General features: G+C 36.0%; 1 protein-coding gene across 1 annotated transcript in view; it reads right to left on the bottom strand.

Moving 5' to 3' along the window:
• DCC (DCC netrin 1 receptor) overlaps nt 1-23,783 on the bottom strand; it is a 631,926-nt gene that overhangs the window by 104,775 nt on the left and 503,368 nt on the right. The window contains exons 17-21 of the mRNA XM_042961575.1: nt 22,967-23,062; nt 17,278-17,450; nt 12,401-12,539; nt 7,413-7,520; nt 695-889 (exon numbers count right to left, since the gene is read on the bottom strand). Of these exons, the coding sequence (XP_042817509.1) occupies nt 695-889; nt 7,413-7,520; nt 12,401-12,539; nt 17,278-17,450; nt 22,967-23,062 (711 nt within the window). The remainder of the gene's footprint in view (nt 1-694; nt 890-7,412; nt 7,521-12,400; nt 12,540-17,277; nt 17,451-22,966; nt 23,063-23,783) is intronic.

The raw sequence follows: 23,783 nt of genomic DNA, 5'->3' as shown, positions 1-23,783 counted from the left end.
GAAAAAATAATACTGTTCTAAAATAGTAAGGACTAACATGAAGTTTATTTTGATGTAGTCACTGTTCTTGGGCCTTACCATTTTTCTTTATGAAGATATAACTATGCTTGAATTGAGTAGCTATTTTTACTCTTGCAAGCATGGGGAGTTTTCTTCTAGTAATCATACTGTAAGATTTTTTTTTTCTTGTTGCTACCCTAGGTCTTAAAATAAACACATTCATTTTGTTTGAGATTTTCTGTCTTGCCATATCAACTTTTCTTTTTATATATAAGGATAATAGTTCCTCAAAGAAAACATTTAAAAGGGCAGTAGTATGGCATTCACATAATTCAGTGCTTTTTAATTTTTACTTCCTTACATAAAATGGCAAAAAAGTTTCATTATATTTTGAATAGAACCACTATACATGAAATCAATACAAAATTCCAAAAGGATTGTAAATGAAAAAAAAAAGTCAAGCTAAATATTCCTGCCTTGTGCCAATGGCAGAAAATGTGATAACAAAATAGACCTTTCTTTGACATGCTGGCTTTCAGCATAAAAATGTACATTTAAATTTATTTTTAATGTCCATTGTAGTCATGCTGCCAACAGACATGGCAAAGACAGTTCCTAACTCAGACTCCATAACTATTTTACAACAATCCCACAGAAAAAGAAAGGCTATACTGTACTAGAAAATGATTCAAACCTTTCAGAGTCCTGAAGAGGATGGGATCAGACAGGGGCCCAACTCCTTTTGCATTTCGTGCTTGAATTCGAAAGTAATACATAGTGTCAAGGTTGAGATCCATGATTTGATGAGTAAGCCGATCACCACTGATTGTTTCCATAACCCAGTCATCAATTGGTATGTTCTTATCCAAGGTATAAAACAAGATGTAAGCTGCATAAATAGATGAATTTAACTTTGTTTAGTATACTGACTGCATGCTATACTTCTGTTTCTAAACACTCATGTTTCCCAAATATAATTTGCAATGATTTTTTTTACATTCACAATCTATAACCTACAGTATTCACTTTGGCAAGTAATGATTTTTTTTGATATTGCAAAGATCAGACAAATAATTGCTTCAATGTACAGAATCTGAAAACTGAATAGACCATTTGAAACAAAAATATCTGCCATATTTAAAAATACAAGGTTTCTGCTGCCTATAAGTCCCGTGCATGGATTCCTGACTGACAGAAACACTGAGATAACAAATGTGTGTTGTTTGTGGTGATACCGTTACGCAGCAATAGACAACAAAATAGGCTAATGGTGACCTTGGCAATCTGCACTCCAGGTGATTTCTGTATTCAAACAAGTTCAGGAATCACTGCTTTAGTTGATATGTGGAATCTGTGCATTTTTGGCATCTGTTGAGATGTTGCTGAGCAGATATGAATGACTTATCATGCAGAGAGCTCAGTAAAAGATGAAAGACCCAGGTAAAGAATTCTGAAAAACTTAGAAAGACTATCTGAAACCTCCTTCTGTTTCATATTAAAATTGGAAGACCATAATTCAAAAGGGATTGTGAAATATCACTGGGCAAAGAAGTTGTTTCTGACTCATTTATAACAACCCCCATGATCAATATCAATACAATCTTCTAATATTTCTTGAGTCAGAATAGTCTCCATTCTTGTCCTGAATAGAAGACTCTGGTATTTTATTTATTTATTTGTTTGTTTGTTTGTTTGCTTGTTTTTAGCTTTTATTATGTGCATGTCTTATCTTTTCAAAGGGATACGAACATTCCTTTAGTTCAGGAGCCATATCTTATATTGCTTTTTATTCTTCAGAGAAACCAATAAAATCAACTTCACATAATAGGTATTGAAACTCAGTTATTGAATGAAATCTTCTGGCCAGTCAGCACATAATGTTTTACATTCATGACATTTAATGCAATTGTAGAGGTATTGTGGGCTGTTGTAAGTGTTCAATGACACTGAAAACTTAGAAAATTGTATTCTCATCTCAGGTCAGCCATATTTATTCCTGATTTTGTTTACTTATCAAATGAGAATAAAATGTTTGCCTTCCTTGTGTTTTGGAGATTTTTTTTTTTCGTTCGTAAAAAGGATTCAAGTAAGCATTTAAAAATGACAATTCTGGCATCAAATAAGTAGGATTAAGTGTGTAAGCATCAGCTTTTGACAATTCCCAATTTTATTTGAAGTGATTCCCTGATACGTATGGGGAAGTCTTTTTTTTTTTTTTTTTTTGTAAATTTGAGACCTGAGATGGAGAATAGAAACTTACTGCTACATCATTCTCTAATCATCAACTCTAAATATTGGCCTTAGAGAAACCATATAATTTCATTTGGATGTATGAGTTTGGTGTGGGACTGAAGTCTTAGCATACGGATTTCCACACAGGTTAGAACGAATCCGTTCGTTTCCCAGAACCTTTTTGTACCTATATGTTCATTTCTCTGTGTCCAAGTTTTTTTTCTTCATCCTTTTTCTTACTTAAAAAAAGTCATTTTAGAGAGAGACAGAACATGAATGAGGGAGAGGGGCAGAAAGAAAGAGAGAGAGAGAGACTCTCAAGCAGGCTGCATGCTCAGCGTAGAGCCTGACACAGGGCTTGATCCAACGACCCTGGAATCATGATCTGAGCTGAAATCAAGAGTCAGACGGTCAACTGACTGAGCCAGCCAGGTGCCCCTCTCTTACTTTTTTCTACTTTCTTTTTGTCTCTTACCCACCATAACCAGCCAAATAATGAAAACTATATCCTGTGTTGGGTGATAAGACCTGGGATTGTTAACACAAGTGGGCACTCCTGCTAGAATCACATTTGTCTAAATACATATAAAATGTAACATCATACATCTGTCATTTTGACTAGTTATACAAATAGGTAGTTGTAATTCCAAAAGGAAAGTGTCAGAAAATGTGCAATTCCACCTTTCTCCTCTCTTCTGTCTTTTTCTGTACTTATTCCTACAGACCAATGATTCCCTTCCACGGGTCACCTGCTAAGTATCAGGAAGACCAAGATGATTCCTACTAGCAAGGAGCTCAGCCCAGTATGAGCTCTTCCTCTTTCAAAAACTGATTCTGATAATCATGTATATCAATAGATATATAATGGTGGACTCACTTCTTCCTTCTTTGTGGTAAAAAAAAAAAATACTAAAAAAACAAAAACAAAAATAAAAAAACACCAGGCTATGGATTCAGGAAGACCTGACTTCAAGGTCTATCATTTCCTGGCTTTGCAACCTTGACCAACTTGCTTAATCTAAGTATGTCTCAATATTCTCATCTGAAAATAAGTTGCTATGAGGTAATGCATTGTAGGAATCTAATATAGGTGGGTATTCATATTATAATATCTTATATATAGTGACTACGTAGTAAATGCTCCATCAATTCATTTTTTTCTCTCCTTCCTTCCTTCCTTTCTTTTTTCTTTTTTTCTTAGTATTAGTAAAGCTTAAGGAAGTGTCATATTTGGAAGAGCTAGAACTTTGACTTCGAGTCAAACACTAGATTTTTAATAGCAATTCAATGATTATTCTACTCGATAAATATTTATTAATTAACTACTAAGTGTCAAGAATATTGCTACTGAAGACAAAGTATTGATCAAAATCTGAAACCTGTTTTTATGGAATTTTCAGCCACATAATAAGCGTTTAGATTTTTCTCTCCTGATTATATGAGAAGGGGAGGTGGAGGAAGAAGTCAAGATGGCTAAATTTCCAACTTTGCAATGGGGTGAGCCTGAAAATTTTTTAAATGATGGGAGTTAGAATATTTAGACACGTCTGACTGTAATGAGTGCTCAGTGGGGCCACAATCCTGGACGGTCTTACAACCTATTACAGAATATAAGAATGCATTATTTGGCTGGTTATGGTGGGCGGTAGACAAAAAAAAAAAAAAAAAAAAAGAACAAAAAGAGAAAGAAGGGAGAGAGAGAAGGATTGGGGAATAGTAGGAGGTGCCAATAAAACAGGCAAGTGGAAATGTATAATATGAGGTAGGATATGCATGTTTAGAATTCCTTGGATGGAGATGCAGATTTCAGAGACATGAGTTTGTATTCACCGAAGCCCTGGCTATACTATACACACTTTTTCAGATAAAGTAACAAAGAGAACGAAAAGATCTATTTAAGAAACGGCAAATAAAATGTCTGCTAATAAGACTGAGAAGCTCTAGCCTGAAATTGGAAAGAAAAGTGGGTAGGTGATCTTACAAAAGTCAAGAGGAAAGAGAATTTAAGAAAGAGGAAAACAGGACTAGAACATCAAATGACACACAAAAAAGATAACGTAATCTTATCCATTGGATAGTACTGATAAGGAAACAATCTCTGAAGACCTAACATTTTTTTTTTTTTTTAACTATGTTGGTCTCTGATGTTAATGTTGGATGCTGCATTTATTTAGATCAATGTTTCAAAACTCTAGCTGTACATTAAAATCACTTGGGGAGCTTTTAAAATATAGCATGCTCAATCCTTTCTCAAATAAATTAAAACATAAATCAGTTGAGAATCACTGATTTGAACCAGTTGAATACTAATAAGCTGGAGCAAAACGTAGTGTAATAGTGAAAAGTATGAACATGAGTTTTAAATCCTAGCTCTGCTACTTCTTGGTTATTTGACTCTGGGAAAGTTATTTCCCCTAGAAATCTCTCGTCTCCTTATTTTGAGGTGGAATAATAGGAAGATGGAATCCCTTATAATACTAAAGTGCTTAGCATGATGCCAAGCATATAATAAATTCTCTCCATTCTCTCCTGAAAATCTCAGCACAAATTCTTAAGCTGCCAGTTTACAATCAAGGAATCTAGGCATTGGCATTATCTAGATCTCCTTCTTTGTCCTCTTTTTTTGTTTAATCTTTTTGAAGTATATATATTTACAAATTGATGCTCGGTTCTATGCAGAGTACATGAGTAAAGCCACACCCTAGAATGGATTTCAAATGGGAATAATAACAGCTGATTTGTTTTAGTTCTCACTGGATCAGAGACGTTTCTCAGCAGTTTATTATTACATTCTACAAAAGAAGTTATATTACTATCCTTATTTTTATGGATGAGGAAGTGACCTTAGGAAAGTTAACTTACCCAGGTATCTCCCTCAGAAGCTTAGGGTCCTAACCACCCTGCTCTACTGCTGTGTGCATGCAAGGACTTAGGAAACAAAAGAAACATAAAGGTAGGATGTGAGCACATTCTGCCACATCGGCACATACACGCTCTGACACTTTGGAAAAGAGCTCACATTTCCTTTGTACTTTAGAGAAAAACACAGCGTAGTAAATCTGGGCCCTCTGCTATATGGTATTTTGAATATTTCGGCATCCTGTTTCCTGGAAGTAATTTCACTGAAAGAATCAATATGTATGGAATAGAAACTATCTTAAGGGTTTTGCTCCCTGTTGAGTTGAGTCCAATTATCTCAACTTGATCATAACAATTTTGTTTCAATAAATAAACTAGGCTTTTGACGGTAAAAAGTATTTCCTCCCATACTTTTATCTTACCATTGTGAGAGATTGGATACCGAACATACAACTTTTTTTTTTTTTTAATTTTTAACGTTTATTTATTTTTGAGACAGAGAGAGATAGAGCATGAACGGGGGAGGGTCAGAGAGAGAGGGAGACACAGAATCTGAAACAGGCTCCAGGCTCTGAGCGGTCAGCACAGAGCCTGACGCTGGGCTCGAATTCATGGACTGTGAGATCATGACCTGAGCCGAAGTCGGATGCTTAACCGACCGAGCCACCCAGGCGCCCCAGAACATACAACTTTTAGTAACATATGTGGAGAAGGTTTCTTATACATGCACTGTCACTTTGGCACACAGAATTTTATTTCTTAGATTAATTTGCATTTCTTAATATGGAGCAGACTTCCATTTTTTCCCTGAAAAAGCAAAATTAAGCTTCCTTTCAGAGTTGAAAACACATTCCATTGCTTACATTGACTATTTGATGAGATTCATTTCAATAAGAGTGGAGAATTTGGGTAGTATATGACTTATTTTATCCCTTACCAAAAAATATGTATTTTTCCATCAGAACTTGTTTTTACTTAGACAACTTCTATTCTGTTTTTTTCTTCTTAAGCTTATTATCTATTGATTTACCATATGCTTATAAATAACTGTTTATAACATAATAAAAAAGTCATCATGTAAACAAATCAAAATCTAAAAAAAGCACTGAAATAGAACCAATGAAAATATATCATAACAGTGAGGGGAAACAGAAAGAGAAAATTAGAATGAGCCAGGCTCAGTTTTAGAAAGTCAGGCAGAGTGACAACTCAGCATATAAGATTTTGGGGAGATTTAATATCCCCCTTCTTTTTCTGTATTTGTCAGATCAAATGAAAATTCTGTTTGCTATTGCACTAAGAGCAATTTCCTAGAGAAAACAAGTCTTCAACTTAAATTTAAATCTCATTTGGAATTTTCACATTATCTTTTCATTTTGGAAAATTCAGAAAGTAACTCACACAAAGTAAGTGTGCCATCTGAACTGTAATTTCCAAGCTTATCTCTGTTATCACAGAATGACTGAATTACTTTGCTAATTTATAATAGTGCTATCCACTTGTATGAAAAAAAAAGAAGAAAAAGGAGTGACTCTTACTAAATGTGCCTAACCCAATGGTTCAAGTTAATTAGACTATAATGTGCACATTTTTAGTTATACAATATTTTTCATAATAATTATATGCTATGGAGACATCTATTAAAAGCCTAAAGTGATCATTTAAATGCAAAATCCCTGATAGAACTCCATTATATTTTTCATACTAAATTAACATTACAGGCTTCTAATGGATGCTTTAATTAGGCATTGATGTTATCAGCAATATTTGGCAAAATAAAATGTGTCACTGTGAAATATTCATTAAGTTCAATTTCTGTCAGTCAATATTAAGTATTTTATGAACCTTATGATTTAAGTAAGAAGCTAAAAGCTAAAGTGAGGAACTAAAAACCTCTTTTGTATGTGCCATTCAAAAATACATGGTCATTAGGTGTCTTTTGTATTTTATAACTGCCAAACAACCAGCTTCTTGTTAGTCATTTATGCTCAGAGACATTCCATTAGAAGGTTGTCCTAATGCTCCACAAGATGAAAGACAAAAGGTCTATACTAATTAAAATACACATCCTTCAAGAAGCAACTCAAGTGAAATGTGTGTGTGTGTGTGTGTGTGTGTGTGTGTGTGTGCATATTTGTAGGCACCTTTAGAAGAAATTCCATGGTCAGTGGGGGGCAAGAAGAGACAACCAGAAAGCATCAGGGAGTACACTGAAATTCTGGGACGGAAAACAAATACACAAAAGGCATGGACAGTACACACGAGGTAAGCAATCGCAGGGCAAGCAGAGCAATGCTGGGAATGTAAGCAGAGATGCTTACCGGTAATTTTCCCATTGGCTTCCAAGGGAGGCTGCCAACTCACAATGACAGCACGAGGCTTTCCTTCTCGAGTAATGACTGTCAAATCCTTGGGAGCAGAGGTCGGGGCTACGAGAAGAAACAAAGACAAGGCCTTGTCATTGGATGTGAAAGAAAACAGACGTTTATGAGACTTCTAATCATGATGTTGACACTCAGAATCCGTCGTGCAGTATATCATGTTTATCCTACCAGTTTCGATTTATTTCAAGTGTTTTAATTAAACAAGCAAACAAAAATACAGAAATTAATGTTTTTTCCATGGAAGTCAAATGACTTCCAATATGGAAAAGAGAACAGAGTATGTGTGAATACAGAGAAGAAAAGTATAACGGATATTTCCAAGTGAGCACCACACTAAACATTTAAGAATTATTATAAGAACAAAGAAATGCACACATACTTAGTGAGACTGATGGCTACCTGTCTCCAAGAGACAGAATTCTGTACCAACTGTAGGATTTATAAATACAAATGTCACCTAATTCTATATTTTCTTAAAAGCAAGAAGAAGAAAAAAGAAAAGAATGTACTTAAATGCATTAAGATGTTTTAACCATCTTGCCTAGGCAAACATACTAGGTTATCTCCTAACAAGAAGGCAAAAAAAATATTTGAAAATAGAAGAGGTATGGAATCTATGAAGGTCTTAGTATCAGCCTGGCGTGGAATAGGAAGGCACGAAACTCTGTCTTTCTTAGAGTTACTTTTCCTACATGTTGTTGAGGGGGGGGCAGAATTTATCACCCCAAAATATGCCTCTTTGGCCTAAAGACTATCTTAGGCTGATTATTTCAAGACCACAATAGACATTGGAAAAGCTCTGCAAATTTAGTAGATGTTACCCTTTTATAAGAGAAATTTTATTTGTAAGAGTGTCTCCCTCTAGGTACCAAGAAGAGAATGACAAAATCTCTAGAAACTTTTATTAAGGAGAAGGTAGGAACTTAATTCTGCATTACAATGACACTCTTGTTTCTTGTGATTTGCCTGAAAACCTCCCATAACTGGCTTCCCACCCCACAACATACTCTTTTGTTTTTAGTTGGAGATTGTATATAAGGTGACGGCTTGGGACATTTTAGGGAGTAACACAGTTTTCCTGGGTATCCTCCATATATACAGGAGGTATACAAGTTTTTAAACTCCTGTTTGTTTTTCTCCTATTAATCTATCTTTTATTATGGAGGAGTCTCAGCCAAAGGCCTAGAAGAATAAAAGGAAAATTATTTTCCTCTCACATTGTGCTCAACAAAATTTTAAATATATTTTATTTTATTTTTAACGTTTATTTTTTTATTTTTGAGACAGAAGGAGACAGAGCATGGGGGGAGGGTCAGAGAGAGAGGGAGACACAGAATCTGAAGCAGGCTCCAGGCCCTGAGCTGTCAGCACAGAGCCCGATGGGCTCGAACTCACGGGCCGGCGCAAGATCATGACCTGAGCCGAAGTCGGATGCTTAACCGACTGAACCACCAAGGCGCCCCTGAATATATGTTAAAGGTGGCAGTACACTGGCCAAGCCAGTCCACTGTCTTCCAGGCTTCTTTAGACCTGCTTTTTCACTGTCTATGCTTTGAAATGCAGTGAGTTTTCCTTCTAGGCAATGCACAATGCTCCAAGTCGATTATTGATAGTCTCTTTTAGTCACCCTCAGTTTGACCTGGGAAATTTCGGAACATATCTTAAGTTCTATGAATGGGTTCTAGAGGTATTTCCAGATCTCTGCATAAGAATGCTTGTGTATTACAAGAGAGGTACAGTTTGGTCCTAATTCTGAATTCTTCGCTTTTACCATTCTCTTTGGCACTTCTGTTGGCCCTGTCATGGGGAATCTGAGTTACTGTACTTCTAGTTTCTCTTCCCGAATATAATTTCAAGTGAAGGAGACGCCAAACATTTCCATCTAGCATAACATTTATTTCCAATGCCCTAGTTCTCAAAGCCACTAGTATTCCAGGTTAACCAAAGCTGCACCTTATTATAATATCCTGACAAGGTACTTAATATATTTAAATTAAAAAAAATGAAAACAGGAAGAGAATACATAGGTCTAGTGTAGTTGAACCCTGAGTAAAGAAACTACATATGTATATGGTTTAATGAACCAAGAATGAGGCCATTCTTGCAAGAAAAGTTCTGTTACAGCAAAATATCAAAGAGGCAATACTCTCTTAAAGATGGATTAGTCTCATAAAGAGTTCATTGAAGATATTTTCTAAGCCAGAGATAGGAAGGTAACATATAGTCACAAATTGACTTAGAGTATTATACCAAGCATAATAAGGAATTTTCTGATTATGGAAGCAATTAAAAGATCTGTCTTTCTAACTACTCAGAATAGTGTGTGTTTTCTTAACTGGGTTAAAATTCAACTTGATGGCTACTTAGAAAACAGTTAAATGGTGATGATTAGACTGCTTTACTGAATCTGTTACTATTTTCAAAAAAGATAAAAATGACTTCAACTTTACCTAACAAAATAATACACTGAAGAGGTGGTTATTTTTCAAAAAAAAAAAAAAAAAAAAAAACAACCCAATAAAACTTTTCTAACAGCCAATCTATTTCAGGTGTTGTGCAAGTTTTTCTTTTTCCTCAAGCCATGTGAATGTTGGTGAATAGCGATTCTGGTATTGCAATCAAGAGCTTAAATGTTTAGGATTATCATATAAGCTGCACACTGTTTGGACAGGAATGTGGCTCTAACAACTTCAGGGATGTGTACTGAATCCAGCAGAACGTCTCTGGTCTGTTCCTCTCCAATCTCACAGGTTCCGCCCAGAGGAGACCTTTTAGAAATTCTTCACTGACTACCCATCTTCTTTGGATTAAATGTAAATAAATAACAAATAATAAATACCAGGCCCTGATATTTACACTTCACTTTCTTTTACAGCCTCATTTCCCCTTGTTGCCCCATGAATCTTGTGGTCCAGTCGCTCTGAACCATTCACAAGTGTCTCTAGAAGACATCTTTCTGATACTTGCTCATGTATTTTTGTACATGCTGCTCCTTTCCTTGGAAGTTCCTGGAATAGGTACCTGATGATCCTCCCTGGCCATAGTTCAATTATTATTTCTTTTGTGAAACTCTCCTTTATTTCTCTAGACAGAATTTATATTTGGCTCTGTTTGTTCAGATTCTAACTTGCCCAACACTCTATGGTTGTATTTCTTATATTATTTCAGTTTATTTTTTTGCATTATTTCATTATTTCAGATGTCCTTCCAATTATTTATATTTTACTTAACTAGAATAAAATTGAGGATTTATCACCTGGACAGAATGAAATGTTTTATTTCAAGGATTTACCAACCACTCTTACCCTTGTCATAAACAATTCCAGCACAAGAACATAACTATGTGGCCCTATACAGTCTTTAATGTTACTACAGAATTAGAAGCAAATGTAGTGTTATTTCATTCAGTTCATTTCCTTCTCACAGTTCTAAAGGTCTGAAGACACTTGTGAATTATTTCTTGCTTCTCATCATCACCCAGAGATCTCATCCACACGCTATTTACACTTTTGTCCAGATCATTATCTGTTTTGACAATCACCCTGCCTAAAACCACTCTCTAGCAGTTAATATCTTTTTGTCAGAAATGGGTCTCACTGCTAGTACCCCTACAAGGCTATGCAGTTGATGAAAAATCAAGAGAATACATTTATCAATTCAGATTTTAGGGTGCATTTTATGAAAGGGAAAAATGAATGAATTTGCTTGCTTTAAGAGGAAATTACTACTCCTTCTCTTTCATTCAGGGAAGACCTAATGTCTTACTGGTTTATGTTTAACTCCTTTCATTTCCTTTTAAGTAAAAAGGAAGAGCAGGGCCTTTATTCTCCCCATGGTACATAATTCATTCAGCATGTCTCATTCTTCCTTTGAAGCTGTGAACATTGGCATCTAGGGCAGAATTCTAGGAGAAAGAGTTAATATACGTAAACATGTAAAACAGAAGAAGATGAAAAAAAAAGAAGGATGTTGAAATTAAATCCGACAAACTAGAAAACTTCTTATAGAAAGAAGTATCCTCAAAAATGTAACAATATTAACAGCAGACTCTCTGAGTTAAAGTAGTAGCTTGGAATAAGGGTCACAATTGCAATGCCACGGGACAAATTCTAATGGAAAAAGAAATTCAACTTACCTGAGAGTTTTATTGGTACAGCTTTATTTTTAATTTGGAAATGTGTGGTGTAGTTTACCTCTAACTAGAATACCATGAAACCAATCCAAAAGCATGTTGATTCCCTATTCTTCAGATGTTGGATTTCTGTGAACTATAAAAGCCAAGTGTACTGCATGTCTGTTAAGGTTATGAATTCAACGTTTATGATCCATAGTAAATGTGACTGGTAAAAATTTACAGTGAGTTACATTTTCCTGCGATTTGAACTATTTCAAATTGCATGAAGGTTTTTCCATTGTGTTGTCTTATTGCCAAGGAGTGAACATAACCACAAGGAAACTTCTTCCCATACCTAGTTGTGGTTATTTATGGTAAACATTACAATGTGATTATGGCTGTAACGCAATGTTTTATTTTGTATCTAATTTCTTTCCAAAAAAGTAAATGCCCACCATGACTACTAATCAAAGACTCAAATGTTTTGGACAGAGTTCAGTGCATGGATTTCTGCTTTCACTTAAAGGAATTGAGAAAAAAGATTTATATTCATTTAGATCCCTGGAGTTAACACCCAGATTAAAACCAGATTATTCAATATATTGAGGACTCATTTTCTTCTTTTGTAGAGTGGAGAGGATAATACTAGATATGAAAGTACTTTGAACTACAAAGAATAAACTATTTCCTGCAGGACGAGGTGGGACTTAGACATCATAGTGCACATATATTCTGATACCCACAAAACCTGGGAAATACCGTTACCAAATGCCAAGAGTCAAAATTTCGAAGCAAGCCTTTCTTCACATACCTGCTTCATATGTGGTGGCGTGGGCAGTCATGCTCCATGTGCTTGACCTTCTGTTTTTTGTTACCATGACCGAGAACTCATACATCGTGTTGGGTTTGAGGCCTGTTGCTGTGTAACTCAGAGATGTTGTGTCTTCTGACTGTACAAGTGGGACATAAGCAAAGAGAAAAAAGATGAACTCTATCAACTTGGTAAATCAAAACATGTACAGAGACTACCAAATAACCAAAAAAAGAGTCTGTTTCCAAACAGCATAAAAGCTCTGACACAGAACTGGCTCTACTTCCCTTCTGTCAACCGGTTTACACTGGCTGATTATATATCTAAAACACGGTGGATAAAATCAGATGTGACGTTGTCCAGAGGGGCGGCCAGCTGATCAGTTTTCCAAGGAGGGCAATAACCAGTGTGTCAGGACCAGTTCTGTTTGCTTCTCAGTTCTGTTTTTAAGGCAATCTTCACTGACTTTAACTGTAATTTGTTTGTAATAATCAAAATCTTTTTTTTCCAGAAATTTTAATTTATGTATTTTAAGTAGCTCATCATGATTGTTTTTCACAGTAATAAAATTAGTTTTTAGAGTTCTACTACTTGTGATTTAAAAAAAAATCTTTAGAGGGCAAACTTTTAGTGATCCCAGAATCTATTTTAGTATTATAAAGAAAAAAGACAAAAGCGATGTTGTATTATGTGGTTTTCTTTTGTCCAGTGTTCACATTAAACACACATTTAAGTATGGTCACTGGAGCAACTGATTAGGAAGGGAATGACAAATTGGGTAAGTATTAAAAGATTATATTAGTGTTAATATTATTTGTCTCTTGAAACCATTCTTTTTCAATTAAATAGCAGGTTAAAGATATTTTAGTAAAAAGTAAATTATCTATTTTTATTGCTTACTCAAGAAATCAAGATGGTAATGAAAAAAATACGTTAATCTTCCAGGTTAATGCATATTTTCCACATGATCAGGCAAATTTAGCCCATTTATGCCTCTATGATACTACAAGTATCAGGTTATGCTTGGTATTTAAATCTTGACCCTCCTCCAAAGTTTCATATTTATTTTTACTTTTATATTCACTACCTTTGTTATATATCTATGTCTAGAAAATCAAGGAAAGATCTTTTTCCCCACCTATGTCACACCTATCTCCTCCCATACTACTGTAGTGTGGTATATCTTTTTTATTGTACTATGAATCCTGAGATTATAGCTATGAAAATCCTACATTTCATTACAAAACCAAATAAATATTTAACTGTACTAATAACATTTTGATGATGTGCCCATCCATCCTATTAAAGTGATAACCTCATAAACATCTATCAGAAGCTCTTCTTTAAAAAAGCTATAAAAACGTGGGCCCTAAGTAAATGTAAAAATACATTGTAGACTCAGGAAGATAGAATCCCATCAAATAAAACACAACATAGGCAGCTAGTATCTGACATGCTGAAATATAACTTCCAATCCTGTCTTCTTCACTATCATGAACACTTCTAAGTCTTACAAATGGAAATAAGGGGAGAAATGGGATGATGATGATGAAATACTTCAGTTAGGACAAAAGGATCATACTTTTTATAAAACTAGCCTCTCTGACAATAAAAATCACTGGTGTTTGGGAGACCACTAAGTAATATTGTCCTTGTTTGCGTTTTAGAATGACATACTTGCATTCTGTAAATACCATGAATTCACTGTTTTCTCGGGAACTTCATGGAAGGTTGTTGCTCAGAATAAGTCATTGGCCTAGAAGTACTTTGGAAATTCACGGTCAGCTATTTTTGTGAGCATAGACTACCCAGGTACTACCTCTCTGAGCCTCAGTTTGCTCATCCATAAAATGGAGATAACTGTAGCACTGACCTCCTGGCATTATTTAAAGTGTAAAGTAAAACATAGTATCCAACCCAGGGAAGCTTTAGATAAATGTTAGCTACAGTATTTCATGCATTGTCTAATGTGATATTTAACTTTACAAATGCATTAGGTTCCCTATTGGGAGGGATATCTTGAGGGTGAAACTGAGTCTTGAAAAACTCTGTACCTTCTGTAATCCCCATGTTATATCTGGTAAGCACTGGTCAATACTCAATGAATGGGTTTTGAATAGAAATTTGTATAAAACATCATGTGATTAATCATTTTAGTAGAAACTAAATTACAGAACATTGTTCCTTCTGATAAGGAAAATCAAAACAGAGCTTTAGACAATCAAAATATAAATGTCTGGGTTATGGCTTGATATGGGATTACATGAAGTAGAAGGGTACTCCCGTGGAGATAGCCTAGAATAATGCCATAAGGTCATGCAAACTCTAGCTGTAGTTTCATGGGAAATTGTTTTTCAAGTTATACAACCTATCTGTGTCTTCATAAAGGGATCTACATACATGCTTAATTACGGAGGAGCTTATTTTTTTTACAGTAGGTGTGAATAATCTAGTCATATAGATGACAATGAGATTGAGTAAATTCAGTGACATGACAGGACACAGCAAAACCAATGCTTGTGCCCGTGGCATCTGACTCCATGTACTGATTTTTCTCCCTCTATCTTGTGCATGCTCTGCCTACCTTCTAAAGCTGTACTGGGGAGTGAAATGAAGTAATGGGCAGGAAAGTAGTTTGAAAAGCTCACAATGTAAAATCAAAGCATTCCATTACCATTATTTGTAAAACTTAAGTTTATTGTACTACTCTCTAGGGGACGAGATACGTTCTGTATTTATCTTTGCTACCCAACGTACTCCACTCTGTCCTCTAACTCTCTTTTTCACAGGGTTTGGATGTAGAGCATGGGTGCGTAAGAAGGGGGACAGAATGTTAGTAACTAAAAGCCTTAGGTCAGGGAAGATGGTGGGAAGAGGAACATTTAAAATCTTTGTTTTCTATTCCCAGATATCAATCCATGAGAGAAATCAGCCTCCACTTACAAAATAGCTTTTGGGTTGAGTCTGACTTTGCAGGCATTCTTTGTGAGACTCAATAATTCTGTGTCTGCTGTATTAACTATTCAACTGAAATAATTTGCCTCCAGAAATTTTGGAACTTAAGCCATTATGCAGAGAACACTCATTGTCCCTCAGAACATTTCACATACTGGCAAAGTACCCATTGCCATTCTGTGAAATGAAGGTATCGAGAAAGTACAGCCATTATGAACATAAAAATTTTAAGATAGTCTTTTAAAAGCAAACTTAGAATCGGGCAATCTGTATATAAAGAGAGACTTAAAAAAATGTTCTCATGTATTTCATTGGTTGTCCTATCTGATAATGTTATCTTTATTTATAGTTCTGCTGAGTCTTAAATCTAATACTGCAAGGAGATGGACAGGGTACTTACAACATATGTTATATCAATGATACTATTTGGACTTGCCTGGAGAGTGTTTCCAAATACCTGACCTAGCAGGGCAGCAGTAACAAAGAAAGCTTTTTAAAATGGTTTCACCTAAAAACTGATATATGATGAAATGTGAGTTTTATGCCACTTAAAATTTCAAAAGAGACTAGAAGGAGATCCAGCATGGCTACAGGAAGAGAGAGGCAGATTTAGAATATTATTGGTGGGATTTTGCTTTATCTCCAGGTTCTTTAGAGTCTGACACTCCCAAAGGATACTGTCATCCCTGAAATCACCACTGGCTAGAGGCAGGATTAAGCAAGATGGCAGTTTAGTGGAAAGAACACTGGATAAAATATCAGGAGGTTCAAATTCTGAGAGCTATTGCAGTAGAGTGGTAAAGAGAAGGCACCTAAGGGTCATATGAAGAAGCAGGAGGACCAGGATTGAACTATTGGTTCCTTGGTTATTTGGTTATTGGGTACCATGTATGATCTTATTTTTAAAGCTACCTTCTTGATCCCAAATCCTCATCTTGTAAAGCTTTATATTTTAAAGGAGCATTCATATATTATCTCACATGAGTAGCTTATGAATTTGAAGTGTAGCAATGGAACTGAGTGTCTCACCCATTGCAAAGTTATAAATAATATGTTAAGTAGCGACAGCTAAGCTGTGTTTAACTGCCTCTATAATCTAGTGCAGTTCTAGGAGCACAGTAGGTACCTGATAGTCACCTGTTGCTTTTCTCATTTGTGTCTACATTTTGTGTACTGTTTGTATATACTAATATTGTGGCAAGCTTAGGAGGTAACAAAGTTGTGCCCATATGTAACTATTTGTTGGAGTTACTTAGGCCGGCTGACAGAGATTTAAAAGTAGTGAAGAAAATGCCTCAAATATCTATCTCTACAGAGCTCTTAACAGAGTTATGGGATGAGTCAGTGAAAGGGGTTGGTCTCACTCATATTAGTCAAACGGGAGTGTGCACTGTGGTTTTCTTTACCACATGAGGGTGTTTCAAGGCTAACTGAGGAAGTAGATGCCATTGGCTTCGAGTGCTTTCTAGAGACCTTGTTACAAAATCTTCTGTGTTCCCAGTCATATTCGCTGTCAAATGAGTCTCTGTAGCATTAATAGGGTTGCCTTTGGTGTCAATCTAGAGTCCAAATAAAAAGAAAGACACCAAAATCTATCCAGAAAACTAATGTGGAGCCCTGCTATTTTCAAAGAAAAATGGCATTCCCCTGTACAGAATCAAATTATTTATACAGACGCAGCATCTGGTGGAACTCAAATAACATTTTGCATTTCTTAATGTTTTTCTACCTTGCCTTAGAATTGTTTCCTAAGATACAATTATTCCCATTCTAATTTTAGATATTGAGTTATTAAAATGCCTTGTCTTCCACTTAGTGCCACTGTAGCAAAATGACTCATGACAGCCCAGGAAGCATTTAAAACAATGTATTAAGCAAATGACAGTTCACTTCAAATTTTACACTATCAATTAGAACTTCACCTTGTATTTCGCATTCGCAGAAAAGCTGGTCCTCCACCGGACAGTGTAAAGTCGCACTTCAGATGTTTTTTGGTTCTTAGGGACAGAGTTGTCTGCCCAGCTGACCCTCACAGCATCGTGGGTAAGAGCCACAGCCTGTACACCTACTGGTGGGAGCATGGGGGTGGAGACATCTGGGACCGAGGTGGGGAAATCATCAAGCAAAGGATAATAATCAACTGGGTCAGTGGGATCTGGGTTTAAAAACCCGCCAAATGAAACAAACAAATAAATACATAAATAAAAGAGTTAAAAAAATAAATATCAGTGGTAACACATCACAATGAGTTAAATGCATGGCAATAATGATGAAAGGGAACATGAGAAGAACAGAAAAAAATACAATTAATTCAATCGGAAAACTCATTAGAAACAGTATTGCTATATTATAAAAATAACTGACTATTTTCTATAATTCACTCATTTCCTTACAGTGGTTTTATCAACTCCACTTTTGGTGGTCACTTCTAGTTATATATTTTAAAAGTTCATTTTTTCTTGGAGTGTTGCACATTGCTTCTTAAAATGTTTAGCATAGAACTTAACAGTTTTATAAATACACAGATAAAATAACAAGATCCAAAGGAGCGTTTGGTTTATTTCCTGCTGTAAAGGAAATAAATGCCTATCTAATACCTGTTTGCTTATGTTTGTTTATTTTTCTCCCTTTCTAACTTGATTTGGTTTCCCTAACGCTTTCATTATTGCTTAGCTTATATCTGCATAAGTATTGTTTAAGCAAGAAACAAACAATAAAGACCAAAGGACCCTGCAGTCCTTAGCACTCTGTCTATGGCTATGATTGCATAAAACTAAACTGGCCAAGTCCATGGTCCACATGGTCCAATGATATGTTTGATAACAAGGTTTCTTGTAGCACTTGGTACAGCAGGTTTTCTCAGATCGAAATCCTTAAAGAAAGCATGGAAGTGTCCGTTTTACCCACATTCTCACAGAGTAATTAGATAAGTTTTTAGACTTTTAAGGCATACCTAGATTCTATATTACTTGTTCCAAAGTGTCAGGTTCCACGGAAAGACTTTATGTTATTGACGGGGAGACAGAACGAACTGTGTGAGATACACACATGCTTTGATCCATTAACATAATCAGAACCTGCATAATGCTGTGTGTGGTTTTATAAAATCCTCTAGAAAAATGTTGTACTCTTTTTACGCTGGGGGTATCAGAATCAGAAGAGCTTATTTTCTGACTGTAGTAAGGGTCCAATTTTGAGTCTTTGATTTTATACCTAGGACTTTTACATTTTTGAAATTTCACCTTTAAATCATGTAATATTGTATTCTCACTAAGAAAAAAGAGCCTTCAGGCTGGGCCTATGATGACCTGGTAAAATGTGGAATATCTGAAGCAGTATACATACAGAGCTTATATTTTTAAATAGCCTAGTTCCAAGCACAGCAGCTGCTGGCTGGTTTTGTTGATTACTTCACTTTGTCCACTGTATTTCAAATGCCTATCCCCTACTCATTGCTCTGTTTTCCAATGAATTATTTAGTAGTTTACTGGGCTGTGGTCTTTGGAGCAAAATATAAAACCCGAAAACAAAAACAGAACAAAAGGAAAGGGGAAAAAAAAAGAGAAAGAGAGAGAAAGAAAAATGTGTGTTTAAAATTTAATGACAGAGCCCAGGCTTTCCATATTTCCTTTGATGTGTCTTTTTATTAAGGGCTCCTTTAAACCCAAATGGATTTATGAAATGATGAAAGGGGAGCTGAAGAGCATCAAGGAGGATCCTGATCAGGTTGGTGCCCTGGTGGCAGGTGTTTTGGCCAAACTGAGGCTGGTGCTGCCTCACTTGTTTCTATTCTTAGCCGACATTCCAAGAAGAAGGTTATACACACAGGAAGACTGCTCTGAATCACAAACTTCTTTGTTGACCGACCGATATAATGTGTTATACCTGATTTGTTGTTTCTTTGCTTAATCTGGCTCTTAAACCTATATGAATAATAATAATCTTCCACAGGTGCCATATATGAGGTTTTGAAAAGTAGCAATTCTACTAAAAGAAATGTTAGCATTCAGCCTGGCTGTTTTTGGATTGTAGAATACTATATTTTTCATGACTTGTGGAGTTTCTTGGAGTCTCAGTTCCAGAATGTGTTCCCTAAATTTCAAGTAATGTTGTTTATTGGTATTTATCTATAGACTTACATAATTTAAGAATTTCTATCTCTGGCCAAGTTTTTCTTGACTTTTTTAAGGCAATTTGTTTTCAGGCATGGCTTGTCACTTATCTCCTTTAAGTTGGAAATTTGTACCATCAAATACAAGAGCCACTAATTACATGGGCAATTTAAGTTTGAATTAATTAAAATTAAATACAATTAAAAAAATCACTTCTGTTGCACTAGCCAATTTTAAGTGTTCCATGGCCATAGAAGCCAATCTATCATCTTGGATAGTATAGGTATGGAAATTTTCCAATAAAGCAGAATGTTCTAGTGGATGGCAAGCCCTACACTAAACACATAAATGCCACATACACTGCTAATTATCTTTCTCTCAGGAGAGAAACTGCTTGAGTAGTTAAGTTAAAAATATTCTTTTGTTGCTGAACAACTTTTTCCGGTTTTCAGGTGCCTTATATGCTACTGATTTGCAGTGGTTATATTCAAGAGTAAAAACTAAATAAATCAAAAATTAAAAGGGCAAAACATAGCCTCAAAACTTTTGCTAAAAAGAGAAGCCTATTTGGTTCCTAATAGATGTTTTGGTAAGAGTTCATGAATTTTTGGCTAACACGCCAAAGTTCAAAGCAAGCTTTGAAAATAATAACATAATTTTGCATCTGGATTGTACTTCATTCAGACATTGATGAAACAGTTGAGAATAAACAAGTTCAAACGACACACCTCTTTATTCCTTTGCCCTCTTCCCTTATCCAGGCCCAAAATGTCTTGTTCTTGCAACAATAAGAAATACAAAGCTCTACTGAAAACTAAAAACTCTTCACATACCCATTTGAAACTTTCCTCAGCTCTAATACTAATATATTCAGGATGAAATGAGGCTCCAGAGTGTGCCAACATCTAAGAGCATATACTTGTAGAAAGCACCATGGCCTGATACTTACTCCAGCCTGATGCATTTATTGCCTGTGATATTTTACTTACTTTATGCTGTCCTCTTCCAAGTCTTCCCAAGGGAATACTTGGGAGAAGCTCAAAGACAGAGAATGTCTTCTCTGTGGCATTATGACACATTTATTGATAGAATTTCTCCCAGAGCCTTAACCTTTGATTCCATTTATTTGTCCTTTGTTCTCCATGATGTGGGGAAACACAATAAGTCTGCCACATCCAAGAAAATTGTATACTTTTCCTCTGGAAAGAACTGGTTTTATTCATTCCTCTTCAACCCCTTACTGACTCTGCTTCATTTAGAAAATGCCTCGCACAATTTCTAAGTTTTGGTATCCATTTATTTCCCAGATCCATTAGGATTAGAGTCCAATCAGGAAAAAAAAATAGTCTTATGGATCACTGGTATTTTAGAAACCACTCTGGGAATGCCATATGCCGAGGATTAAACAATGACAATAAATGTGAAGGCAGAAGTTAATGTCCCAAATGGTTCTCTCTGAGCAACTTATCTTCAGTTTATCTAAACTCTACTATTTTTACTACTACTACTACTTTCTGCTCAAAAATTGATTTTTTGGGGGGTGGTCATCTAAGTGTCCCTTCTTTGTGGGCTCTACTTTTGATACGAAAATAGTTTGAAACGACTCGTGACAGTATAATTTGTGTGGCCTGACCACAAGCTCAAAGTCCTGTTGATGAGCCGGTGCTCAACATCTTTCACCAGAGGCAGGAAAAAGATGGACTAAAAAAAAAATTATGGGAAGGACAAGTACAGCTAAAGTAGCTCGTTATTTCCCAAAGAGTCCTGCTGCTGGCAGAATAAGAACATAAGGGGAAATGAAAGTTCTAGATACCTCCATCACATTATGTTTCCATTCTGGACCTCCACATGCTTCATCTCTCTGTGTTTGGAGATCGTATGTTTGACAGTAAAGATTCTCTAAGGTAATACTTCTTATGTGCCCTTCTGGGGAGACATGAGTCCCTTGGGTAACACAATGAGAGACCTAAACGGTCTCCCCAGATAAATGAATCTATTGACACATACCCCAAATTTTGCATACCACCTTAGGCAGGTCATAGACCTTGAAAGATTCAAGGAGACTGTGGAATAACAACTTTGCCTTACAAGAAAATCTGGTTGAAATCAATAAAGTGATGGTATATTCTGGGAACCATCATATGAATTCATTTTACAACTGTGTATTCTTAAGATAGTCTATGAAAGGAGATCGTGAGTTTGGAAAATAAACTGTACAAAGTTTACATACATTTAGGGGGTAGCAAAAAATCCCACTATTTATTCTATTTTGATTTATTTCTCCTTGTCAGGAGGCATCTAGTAATTTTCCATGTCCTCCAGTTCTTGCTATGAAATCCTGCTCTCAGATCCTTTATTCTCATTAAGGTGAAGATAGCTGATGAGTTAAATGAGGTCTGAGGCTCGTAGTTTTGAAAGGGGGCAGGATCGAAGTGTTCATTAAAAAGATGGACCTCTTGAGTTTTACTTTCAGATTTTAGACATAAGGCTCTTGGAGGTGCTTGTGTGACTTTCTAGTGACTCTGAACAGCTCCCCCCAGAATCTAGTGATTCTGAACAGAATAAGGGGGTACTTAATTCTATTTTTTTAAAGCAGGTTTCATGTCCAACATGGAGCCCAATGTGGGGCTTGAACTTACAACCCTGAGATCAAGACATGAACTGAGATCAAGAGTTGGACACTTAACCCACTGAGCCACCCCAGTGCCTTGTACTTATTCTATTTTTGAGTAAGTCCAGCCTTACTCCACAAATAGTCTCCATAAATGTCCTGGATCTCACTCCTTTCTGAGTTCCTTGGGCTCTTTTTCTCTTGTGTGCTGCCTTTACACTCCAACTCACATAAGAATTCCTAGAGGTGTTAAACCTCAGAAGCAGCAAGTACTTCCAATGTCATGATGCTCTGGGCACTGTTAGAGTGACCTGTAGTTCCTGGTTCAGGGAAAGGCCACCTGTATGACTCAGCCTAGTCCAAACCAGTCCCAGGAGGTCAGTCCTTCCTTGTCATATTAGCTTGAAGGATCCTCTGTAGAGAAGCATGTGGCCATCTGGGCATTTGGTGGCTTTTATGTGGACACTTTCCTGCCTAAATTGTGCTGATCTGCAAGATGAAACAAAATGCTCAGGAGAATGAAGAGTGGTATTGGGGAATCAAAGTATGAGCTATTGAAGAAGACAGAGAAGAAGAGATCCCTATTCTCGAAGCCCACATACTAATTTATAGACTGACTTCCTCTCAATTTTGAAAACCAAGAAAATAATGAAATATGTGTGTGTATATGTGTATACATGCATATCCAGACACACAGACACACAGACACACACACACACACACACACACACACACACATACTCATAAGGCTCAGAACATGACTACATACATTTTGGTTTTTTTCTTTGTATTTTGTTTTATTTTGCTTTAGGCGTTTGGTTTTGTTTTTGCCACCACAACTCAAACACTGACTACCTTGTCACGAGAGGATTAACTATTTTAGCTTACCTGTTATAGATCTGGTGGTGGCACTTTCATAAAGAGGAACTCCTTCTCCTGCATTGTTAAAAGCTTTTAGGGAGATGACATAATGGGAACTTGACTCTGAAGAAAAACAGAAAGAAAATAAACATGTTGATTTATTTAGTGTACTGAAATATCCAGGATAAACATTTTCCCCCAATACAATTTAATATGATCTATTAAGTAAATTGTTGCTTAAAAATGAGTGAGTTTGCTTCTGGGAACTAGGTGGCAGTGGTGACAATACAGTTTTTGATCTTCCTGAATCTCCACAAAAAAAGAGACTGAATGGGGGTGCCTGGGTGGTTCAGTCAATTAAGCATCTGATTTCTGCTTAGATCATGATCTCACGTTTCATGAGTTTGAGCCCCACATCCGGCTTTGTGCTGACAGCTCAGAGCGTGAAGCCTGCTTTGGATTCTGTGTCTCCCTCTCTCTGCTCTCTCTCTCTCTCTCTCTCTCTTTCTCAAAAATAAATAAACATAAGAAAAAGAGAGAGAGAGACTGAATGACTAGATAGAAAACCAAAAGCATCTGGATAATTACAGCAAAAGTAGGTGATATGCTGTATATACTCTCAAACTCTGAAATACAACTGGATGTGGACAAACCACTACCAACCTTAGGACTTGCATGTTATCAGCAGCTATGTAGGAGAAATCAGAGGGAAGCATCAAACCTGAAAACAGGGTAATTCTAAAATAACCATCACCTAATGCTAGAAAATGCAGAAGACCAATCTGATAACATAACCAATCTGATAACCAATCTGAGTAAACACAAATACTCAAAAGTAGCTTGG

The sequence above is a fragment of the Panthera tigris genome, chromosome D3 (assembly GCF_018350195.1).
Source record: "Panthera tigris isolate Pti1 chromosome D3, P.tigris_Pti1_mat1.1, whole genome shotgun sequence".
Lineage (NCBI taxonomy): Eukaryota > Metazoa > Chordata > Mammalia > Carnivora > Felidae > Panthera > Panthera tigris.
The sequence above is the reverse complement of the archived record's forward strand: the minus strand, read 5'-3'. Positions and strand labels throughout refer to the sequence as shown.